This window comes from Bos grunniens, chromosome 16 (genome assembly GCF_055505025.1).
Source record: "Bos grunniens cultivar Pamir isolate PY7600 chromosome 16, Bosgru_T2T1.0, whole genome shotgun sequence".
In the NCBI taxonomy this organism is placed as follows: Eukaryota; Metazoa; Chordata; class Mammalia; order Artiodactyla; family Bovidae; genus Bos; species Bos grunniens.
In genome coordinates this window covers 32,546,829-32,557,645 of record NC_141180.1, presented here as the reverse complement: position 1 = coordinate 32,557,645, position 10,817 = coordinate 32,546,829, and the positions used below count along the sequence as shown (strand labels likewise).

The 10,817-nt window shown below is 50.5% G+C and overlaps 1 protein-coding gene across 1 annotated transcript in view; it reads right to left on the bottom strand.

Annotated features, from left to right (window-relative positions):
* Positions 1-907: 907 nt before the first annotated feature.
* AJAP1 (adherens junctions associated protein 1) overlaps positions 908-10,817 on the bottom strand; it is a 129,642-nt gene continuing 119,732 nt past the window's right edge. Inside the window, exons 5-6 of the mRNA XM_086342614.1 lie at positions 9,516-9,647; positions 908-2,027 (exon numbers count right to left, since the gene is read on the bottom strand). Of these exons, the coding sequence (XP_086198740.1) occupies positions 9,575-9,647 (73 nt within the window). The 3' untranslated portion in view covers positions 908-2,027; positions 9,516-9,574. The remainder of the gene's footprint in view (positions 2,028-9,515; positions 9,648-10,817) is intronic.

The following is a 10,817-nucleotide window of genomic DNA, read 5'->3' as shown; positions in this document are numbered from 1 at the left end:
AGTGGAGGAGAGTGACTGGAGGATGAAAGCTGACTGTGCTGGGTGCCGGGCCGACAGCAGTGTGGCAGGGAGCACCATGCGGGCGAGTCGGGAGCCTGGAGATGATGTGGACATTAGTGGCATCTTGTTAATGTGCCAGAACTTTGGAGGGTAGGGGGATGACAAAATAAAAACCAAAAAACACAGTTTTCCCACTCTTGGAGGGGGGTATCCCCAAAACAGATCTTGACGGGCATTGTGACAAAATGACATTTTTCCCTCTGCTGGCATTGTCTGACTCTCCCATATATTAAAAGGTACCAAAGCCAAGTTTCCAAGTACATTTCAAGGTGTTGTGGAGGGAGCCTGCTGAAAGGATTGGGTCACCTGCCTGGTCAGTGAGTGAGTAGGAGGGATGAGCTTCCTGCCTGATGACCTTTAACCCTTCGACTTAACCTGTCGCATTTCATGCTATACTGGTGACATCACTCACAGGAGACAGGCCCTGTGCATAGAATCCGGGGTCCCTGGAGGAGGACATGCCCTCTGAGGCCCAGATGGATCCCCATCTTTTACAGCACTCGCACTGACAGTAGGAGGGGCAACAGGGCGCCTTCATAAAGTGGGGGCCGTAAAGAGGGGGATCTTCACTTAAGTGTGTGGTCGGGGTTCAGAGAGGCCAAAGCTCACAAGCTGGCCAACGGGAGCCGACAAGAGAGAGCATCTTTGCCACCATCTCCACCAAGGTTCGAAGTCACTCTCAGGCTCAAGAAAGAGCGGGTGACCTTTGAGTGCCACTGTGCGGGAAAGAGACACCGCATGCTGGTCCAGGACCCAGTGCTCCTGCCCAGATGAACGGGGCGCTCACGGATTTCTGAGTAATGCTCTGACATACGCGCACACACACTACGAGGATATATTCCTTTAATTTGGGGAACTGGAAAATTCCTTTAATTCGGTCTATGCTTGTATAACACAAAGATGGCCAAGAATCCACCAGCCAACCCCCACCCCCGAAATCTGACGCTCAGGCCCGTTTGTAAGTGGCCGGCCACACACGTGTGCACATGGCTATTAGGTAGCTTTTCCAAACAACTCAATGAAAAAAGGTTGTATTTATATGTATAGAGATTATATATATATATATGTATGTATGTATGTATGTAGATAAAACCATGGCAATCTTCATTCCGGCCCAACATAAGAAACCACACACCCGGTGCCACTCACCAAATACCCAGCAAATGCAGGACATGCCATTCGAGGGTCTTGTCTGCTCATCGTGGCCGCCCCAGACTGGACAGCGACGGGACACCAGGTCACCAGAAGAATATGCTCACGCGTGGAACTGCATTTCCAGTGTATGCATATATATGTGCGGACGTGTGTATATGCGCGCGTGTGCCTGTGTGTGATCCTGCAAGTAGAAAACACCAGTTCATCCTGTTCATACTAAGCGTGTTAAAGAAATCAGATTTTGTAACCGAGAACACATTTTTTTTTTAAAAAGGAACATTGAAGGTCTTCAAAAATTGCTACGGTACAAAAAAGGGGTGTGTGTGTGTGTGTGTGTATCTGTGTGTCTTTATATATTTATATATGTATATTAACCAGAAATAGTGACTCTACAGAAGAGATACCCACTCCTGTTTTCTTAAGTTTACTCCTCATGGTTCGCTTGGCTTCGGCTTTGTCACCAAGTCCTCAGGTCAGTACATGGCACATAATGGTATTATTGGCACAGGTTCAGAATCGAAGTACAAACTCCAGCTTCTGGTGCGTCCTCCTGCCCTTTTTCTGTCTCCGGTTCCTTCTGTTGGGTCTTCTTTCTGTTTCCCAAAGGAGCTCTGGGAGAAGGCAGTCCCCCATAGGCATCAGCATTTTTATAAAAATATATTTGGCCTATAGCGTCCTGCTCTGAGAGTTCCCCACCGGCAAACAGAAGTGGTAGGGGTGGGGACCCTCCCCTTAGATAGTTTAGTTTTAGGTTTTGTGTGTTTTTTGTAATTTTTAATTTTTTTTTTTTTTACAGGTTCACCAACGGAATCCTGTGTGGAAAGAAAACAAGAAGAGATTAAATGGCAGCGGGCCAAAAGTAGTAGGTGTCTATGAGGCCCCTCTGAGCCTCTGTCACCAAGACCTGGGTGCACAGCTGCCTGGCTAAATGACACGCAAGTGTCATCCTGGGGGCACCAAAGCTATCTCACTGGACCTGGTCACCAAGGACTGCTACAAATGCTAGGAATCCTGAGGTGCCCTTGTGTTAATTACAGTAATTAACAGAGTGGTCCTCCTGCCTTTGAGGGAGGGGCCTGGGCTTCCCAAGAGATGGCTGGGACTACCCCGACACTAACTCATGAGCAGGCATGGCACTCCAGGCCCTCAGGTGACTGAATGCATCCAGCGTCCTGCTTGCTCCCCTTCCAGCTCCCGATGCCAAGGGCAGGGGGGGCTGCCAGCTACAGTCCTGGGCTGCAGGAAGCAATGGAATCCATTTCAATCTTGCTCAGCTGGACGGGGCTGGGACTTGGGGAGGCTGATGGACTGCATCAGAATAACCACCCCTTGGGTCTCCCTAAGAAGTGATCTCACTGGAGAGAGGAAGAACCTGAACTGCCCTGCGTGCCGGCCAGGTCAGATGGCTACAAAGAAGCAGATGGCTTTTGCCCAGTTTGGGGGGTGCTGCCTCAGAAAATTGGGACCCCAAAGTCATCCTGCCTCAGTGACAAACCCTGAGGTCAGCATCCCCTAGGGAGACAGAGCTACAGCCGTCCTGGGGATGGCCAGGTAAGTCAGAATGCCCCATAGCTCAGCCCCAGGTTCCGGGAGTGGGGTTGGCTCAAAGCTGCTGTTCTGTTACAAGGGTGGGGTGGTGTGTCTCTCTGCTGTCACTCAGAGTCCTCATCTGCACTCCCACAATGACAGGAAATCGGACCCTCAAATGGTACAAAGAGGATACCATGGCACCCTTCTTCCAAATGGACTCTGGGGTAAGGTTCTTTCTCCTGCATCAATAATCCCCCCAGGTGAACCTCCACAGGACGGAGGGCTGAAGGGCATCCGGGTGCAGGGACACACCTTCAGCCCTCAGGAAAGCATCTGGTCAGCACTGCACACGTCGTCTTCTCCGAGGGCCTCAGCACATGAAAGTCTACTCCATGAGGTGAGGTGGCAGTGCCTGTTCCCTCTCCAGGACCCCTCGTGGTTTGGATAAGAAAGGCAGGGCGTCGCCTTGCCCAAACAAATGACACCTGTTTGGGCAATCCCAGGAGGCCCAAATGGGGCGTCTACTCATCTCCTGTGGGATGGCCTGCCTGGCTGTGAGCAGGAGTGTGATGAAATGGACATCTGGTCAACTGTGTGCTGGACCACCCTCGGCAAGGTCACTCCAGCTATCCACCACCCCCGCCAGCCCCCCGCCTGCCAATGCCTAGGCTCTCTAGGATTTGCAGGGAGAGAGGGAGTGTGGTTTAAAAAGTGAAATCATTAAAGCAGAATATCCCTCCTGTATGTCTACCTTCTTTTTAATCTTTAGAAAGTTAAAAAATGTGGAGACAAATCTGTGATGATGCCACTTATAAGAAGTCCTCAGAGTTGTCAAGTTCCTGGGGACAGAGAGTAGAAAGCTGGGTGCCAGGGGCGGGTGGGGGGAGTTAGTGTCTAAGGGGGGCATAATACCAGTTCAGGAAAAACAACAAGAGTTGTGAAGGTGGACAGTGGTGGCGGCTGCATAACTGTCAATGTACTTAATGCCACAGAACTGTTTCATTAAAAACAGTTAAAAGTAAAATGGTCAGTTTTATGTTATATATATTTTACTACAATTTTAAGAACTTAAGAAATATATTGGGGGACTTCCCTGGTGGTCCAAGGGTTAAGATTTTGCCTTCCAGTGTAGGGGGTGTGGGTTTGATCCCTGATCAGGGAACTAAGATCATACATGCCTCATAGCCAAGAAAGCAAAACATAAAACAGAAGCAATATGGTAACAAATTCAACAAAAGACTTTTAAACAATGGTCCATATCAAAAAATCTTAAAATATATATACATATTGAAAAAATATTGTTGCTATTGTTTAGTCACTAAGTTGTGCCTGACTCTCTGCAACCCCATGGACTGCAGCATGCCAGTCTTCCCTGTCCTTCACTATCTCCCAGAGTTTGCTCAAACTCATGTCCACTGACCATTGGGTTGGTGATGCTATCTAACCATCTCATCCTGTCACCTATGAAAAAATATGGGGACAGTAAAAGCCAGACCTAGTGACCTAGTGACCGTCTGCCCAGATCTGGGGCAGTCTCTGGATTGAGTTGCTGCCCACTGCCCCAGCAGGTTGACCACCAGGCCCCTGCCCACTCTCAGATGCATCCAGGGTGGGACCTGGAGTCACAGGGCCTCCTTTCCTAAGAAGGGAGAACTGCAGCCTGGGGCTGCTCTCCAATCCTTCCTGGCAACCTTAACCAAACAGATGAGGGAGGCACTGCTACTGCTTCTTCCCTGGGGCCAGCCGTCTCCTGAGGTTTTTTCAAACAGACATTATCTGCTAAAAGGCTGAAAAGTCTTCAGTGCTTCTGACAGTGGCTCCTCGGATCCTCGAGGACAAGGGCCCGGCCCCTCTTGCCCCATCTCTCCCTCTCTCCTTTCCGGGCGGTTGCCTGGCTTCAATAGCAAATCTCTGACCTGAAAAACCCCAAGTTTCTGCTGACTGTTACCTCCCTGGGGAGACCTTCATGGATACCCCTTCCTTTCCTAAGCATGTTCTGTTTAATCTCTGTTAGAGCATGTTTCTGTGACTCCTCAGGCACTGCTTTGTACCTGAGTGTGTGTACATCACATGTCACCCAGGTCTCATGGGTGCCTGCCAGGTCCGCCAAAGTTTGCCTGGGTACCAGCTCTGAGCCTGGCCCTCTGGAGGGAGATCAACAATGAATGAAATTCAGAGAAGAGGCATCTGTGTGAAAGAAGCATTGTCCTCAGCCCCTTATCTGTCTGGAATGACCGTCATATACTGCCTGCCTGGGAGGACGGCTGGAGGGGCTCTTGGGCCACTGAGGGGGCCAAGTATCTTCCAAACTTAACAATATCTGCTTCTATCAGCATCTCAGGCATTTTCCTGGTGGCTGAGTCATTAAAGAATCTGCCTGCAATGCAGGAGACCCAGGCTCAATCCCTGGGTAGGGAAGATCCCCTGGAGAAGGGAATGGTGACCCACTCCAGTATTCTTGCCTGAAAATCCTAGGAACAGAGGAACCTGGCAGGCTAAAGTCCATGGGGTAGGAAAGAGTCAGACACAAATGACTAACACTTTCACTTTCACTTTTTCAGAATGAAAAAGAGGTGGTATAGAGAAGGAGCGATGGCTCCAACTCTGCACCTTGAGTAGCTGTTGGAACAGCAGTGCTGGCTTCCTGCAGAGGTGATGGTCCCCTGCAAGAAGGAGAGGGCTCGGTTGCCAGGCCACCTTCCAGGCCTGCCCCAGTTCCTGCTGAAACACTGCTGCTTGCACTCCACTTGAGGGGAAGGGCTGGGTTTTTTCTGATCCAAAGGCTCAGAGCAAGAGCCTCTCAGCCTGGCATTCACCCAGGGAGGGGCAGAGAGGAAGTGCATCCTGCCTGGAGAAGGACACTGGCGAGGTCGTATAGCTGGTGAGGGCAGGCAGGGGAGACTCTGAGCCAGAAGGAAAAGCTGTGGCTGGAGAGAGATCCGAGCGATCAGGGATCCAGGATGAATCCTGACTTGGGAGAAACCAGTGCCCTCTGCTGCCTGGAAGGGGATGCTCCGGCTCTGTGGCCCCCAGAGCTGCAAACCACACGAGGGTCCTGGGTTTCAAGATCTGTATCAGCTTCTGAGGAACAAAGAGAACAGGCAGTTGGCAGCAAGGCCTCCTGGAGAGTGAGCCTCTAGTTAGTTTCTCCACATCCCGAAAAAGCTTCTTGCACACCGGTTTCCTTGGTGCTGGTTCTCAGCTTGGGGAGAAAAACGGCTTCCAGAAGGGTCTGGATGTTGCTTTGAAGAAAACATTTCTTTGAATTACAGAAGCTGGATATTCTGTTAATGCATTTTTCAGAACAAAGCAGGAAGGCTCAGGTGCACTTCTTGTTTTTTTTATTAGTTATCTCTTCAGTGTGGTTTTTTTTTTTTTTTTTTGAAAATAATAATAACGCATGATTTATTTCTCACTTGCTTCGGATGCAAGAGCTTTTATGAGTTCTCAGGCTGGAATGAAGTGGCCTCGGTAAACGGGAAGATCTGAACACTGATGAGGTTTTTCTGAAGTTTACTTGCTGCATGAAAAATGACAGGAAATCAGCCCAAGAGCCAATGACAGGCCTGTGTTCAAGGTCTCTTTCCTCGGAGCAGGAAAGGCCGCCTCATTTTGTCTTGCCCAGCGTTCCATCAGGCTCCACTGAGGAAGGTCCAGGTAAAGAGTCTGCTCGAATCTCTCACAGAGGCTGAATCTAGGGAAACGGGACAAATTTCTGCCCAGGTTGGGTCACCTGTGTCCACGAGCCCTAGCATCACCATCAAGCTGCCCGCAGGGAAATGGGGTGGGCGGGGCTTGGGTCCCAGACGTGCGTGTGGGTTAGCGTGAGCACACAAGACGGTGCTGTAACAAACTGTGGTAGCATCATTAAAAATGCATTTGGAGAGGCCTAACAGTTATGCAAGAGATAAATATCTCTGCTGGCTCTTAAACCTTAATTAAATGTTCCAGTATTAATTGCTATTTATTTAAGGGACAATAAGAATCCCAGTAAATCTGAGCCGTCTTCTTGGCTCTCCACCGCTCCATCCTCACATCCAGGCATTAACTGTAGACATCAGGGACACTTCGAAGGCGAATGTTTTCCTCCCAGTGAGTGATAAACAGCCCGTGTGACCCACAGCGAAGGGATGTGTAAGCATTTATCAAGGACTAACAAGGCTGCTCACGTGGACCTCCTGGTCTGTGTCTCCGGGAGGAGTCGGCTGGAGGGAGCCACTGCCCCGAGTCCATAGGTGCTTCGGCTTAGCGTGGCCAGGGTCTGCTGAGTCCTGTTGCCTCTTCTCTCCTCCCCAGAATGCCCACCTGAGATCCATGGTGGGAGGATCGAGCTCTCCAGACACAGAGGTGTCTTCCTGTAGATGGGGATGGTCTTGAAATTGATCCTCACGCAGAGTTGGGAAGTGGGGTCTGGACAACTGGTGGAGAACATGGTCCCTGGGGCCCGTCTTGGGTGGCACACTGGCAGAACCCACCTTTTAGCTCGTGGGGTCCTTCTACGTCCTGGGCTACTAGAGAGAACTGGGCAAAGGGGACGGGAATGTCTTCTGGACCAGAGGTGTGGATAAAAAGCACTTTTGCCTCCCAACCTGGTTTTCTTTTAAAGTCAGGTCTGCAGCTCCTTGGTTCAATCCTTGGCCCAGACTTTTGGAGGATCCGGGGCTGGTCTCTGAACTGCAATGCCCCCTGCTCTGCAGAGTCAGGCTGTGTGTCCCCTGCAGGGATGCCAAATCAGCTGGAAACCCCTCCTTCCTCTCCCGCTACCTGACTCCCTTCTCACTTAGGGTGCCATCAGGGATGGAAAGGGGCACAGAGGCATTCCACTGGGAATAGCAGTTGAGGAAGTCTGACTGGTGGGCAGAGTGTGGCCCGAGAATCAGGTGGCCTAGGATCACGTGGCCCCACCACTTACAACATGACTGGCCTCAGGCAAGTCACATGACCTCCCCATCTGACCTCAGTTTCCCATCTGTAAGTGGGATTGCTGAGAAGACTGAATGGGTCTCTATATGTCCAAAGTGTGCCAATGAGCTGCCATGTGAATGTGCCATTAGGGCAGTGTCTCCCCCACCCTCTCCAGATGGGGGCTACTTGGAATGGAAGGTGTGTCCACCTCAGGCCTGCAGGTCCACAGCTCTTGGAGGAAGAGAGCAGATGTCTTTGATGTGCAGGGCTAGGGTCTCCCAGGTCAATGCCTTAAGCATTTATGCATTTGTGAAATCCCAAAGGAGATGCAGGCGCTCACCTGGCCACCCTGCAGAGGCCTTGCCAGGCAGGCGGGAGTTCCACTGCTAACTGGGAGCTTCCCCATCGCTTGCTGGGTTGAAACGCCAAAGGGAGCTTGTCCGAGGCCTTAATGAGATGAGTCACATCCGGGCAGACAAAGGTGCAAGCATCTGACGGAGAAGCTGTGTCCAGGGCATGTGGCTCTTGAATGTCGGGCACAGCCCTCATCTCACCTGCTTGACCTATACATCTCAGCAAAGGCCTCTGTGTGAGTAGGGGGTCAATTTCCATTTTAACCTCATTATATTCCTTCACCCATCGGCTAAACATAGTGCTAATCAGGTTGTTTTGGCTTCAGGACAAAAGTGAGGGATGGACATTTGATGTGGAATAAATATACAGTTCGCTAGGGCTGGAATTATGAACCATTTGATTGATACCTGCTTCTCCAAGCAGCTGGGGCCCCTGGCCCCTCAGAAGTGCCGTAAGCAGAGGCCTCTGAGGGTCCTGTGTGCTCCCTAAGAAGATGGGGTACACCCCAAGAAGCCCCAGGACCTTCTCCAATTCTGACAATGACATTTCCCACTCAGTCCCCACATCAGAAGGTGAGAAAAAGTAAAGAAAAAAATTTTTTTTCAAATATAGATAACCCTAAAAACTGGATTCCCTGCTTCTGGAAGGGATGTGACGTCATGCTTAGAGAGAAGATCTGGAGGAAAAAAGATGTTCTCTGTGGATGAGCAAGATGTCATCCTTTGAAAACCCTAGCATCAAACAAGAAAAATGAAAAAAAAACAAAAAAACAAAAAAAAACCCAGTCACCTCAATTGACTGTTCATCCAGAATGTGCAGTCACTGGGGGGGTGACAAGATCCTTTTCCCCCCACAGCAGCCTGCGTGTTCAGGAGGTTCAGCACAGAAGAAAGCAATTTAATGTCAGCATTAAAGTCAATATCATTGAAAGCAAACCAAATGTTCCTATCCAGCAGAGCGTGGCAAATTCATCCCTGTTTTGGTATCGGTCCCTGGCTTCAAATTAGTAGACGTCTCAACTCTTCACTTTCTCTCTTTATCATTTTCTTTCTTATCTCTTATTTTTATATTTCAAAATTGTATTTTAATTCCACTCAGTGTTCTCTCTCCCCACCCCCACGTAGAGACGGGGTGGCGGCATGGTGTCTGCCCACTGGGCTGGGGCTCTGATCTCCTTTTGTTTGGGGAAGTGAGGGGTGTACCTATAGCTTGTTTCCAGAACGGGGTCCCCTGCCCTACAGGGCTTCCTGGGAGATGGAGCAGCATGTGCAGAACTGGACAAGATTGCAGAGCAGGGGTTTCTGAGTCTGTCGTTCCCTCCCACTGGGATGTGGGGGCATTTCTAACGAGTGCAGCAGAGAGACCACACGCCCAGCCCTCTGGTTTGCATTCAGGGCAATGATGCCCTTGCTGAGGCCCACCTGCCATGTCCAGACAGGCTCCCAGTATTCCAGAGGAGAGATGGAGGGGGTGGGGAAAATCAAGCAAGGTCCAATAAGAGAGGTACATACCATAAAACAGACACATGGCGTCTGCCCTGCCCCCAGGAGGTAAAAAAGACTTCGGCCAGTCAGCAGGAGATTTCAAACCATTTCTCAGACACAAAGGCCACAGGAATAAGATGCCGATCAGAAGAAGAGGGCCTGCAGCAAGCAGAAAAATGGGCTTGCGAGGGCTCATATGTAAAACCTGACAGGCAGGCTGGATGGGACCTGTTGCAGAAAACTGGCTTCTCCAAGCAAAAAGAACTCCCAGAAGGTGATGCTTCAGCTGGCCTGGACCCACTGGCCACCTCTCCCTGTGTTGGCCAGTCCTCCCTTCCACTTTGGGAGGCCTAAGAGGACACGCAGTCCAAGGGTTCTGTGCATAGGACGAATCTGGTGAAGATGCACAGAGATGCTATGTCTGGATTTCAGATTTTCATTTGCAATACAAGTGCAAAGCTCAGGGTCTCTGCCTCTGAGATCAGAGATTCTACCCACTTTACTGCACATTATGGAGAGGGCAGGGCCTGATGCCTAAAATGCCCTTTGCCCCAAGTTATTTTGTCCCCTTCGAGACTAAGCCAATGTTTCCCAGAGCCAGTGAGAACCAACAGAGCATCACCTTTGGCCCCAACGCAAGAAGCTGTTCTCTCCAGGGCGTCCACACCAGCCAGCTGTGCCCACCCTGCACATGGACAGGGCTCTCCCAGGACATGGGGGCAGAGAGGGAGACACAGTGAAACACCAGGACCCACCTACTCCCTTTTCCTTCTCCCCCCAAGCCTGAGGTTCTGGGTGGCCAAGATTTATATCCAAACAGGCACACAGGCATTCAATGGAATGATTTTAAAGCTTTTTCTCCAATTCTTTGTGAACTCGGCCTTCTGGAAGGCTGGGATGCAACCCACGGGCTCCCCAATGTGGTCGAGTAAAAGCAAAGTCGTTCAGAGGGAGGGTCCTGGGGTTTCTGCTCTCCACTCTTCTCCCCTGGGGAGGGAGTATCTCAGACAGAACATACAGTAGAGTCCGACATGGAGATACCAGGAGAGGAGCAGCAGGGAGGTGTCTAAGGAACACCTCCTCGCTCTCCAGGACAGGACAAGGCCAACATGAGCCACAGACACAACAGTTGAAGGCTCCCCTGAGTCTCCTCGGCCTGGATTCTGGGAGGAGCCCGGTAGGGCACCTTGGGCAGTGTTCCCGGTCACCACTCCTGTCACTGACCCCATGCCCCTCAAGTCAGCCTGCTGTCCTGCTCATTTCTTCCTAAGATCTTTAAGTCGTTGGAGAATTGTTTCTCTTTTAATTTACAAAATGATGCATGAATGT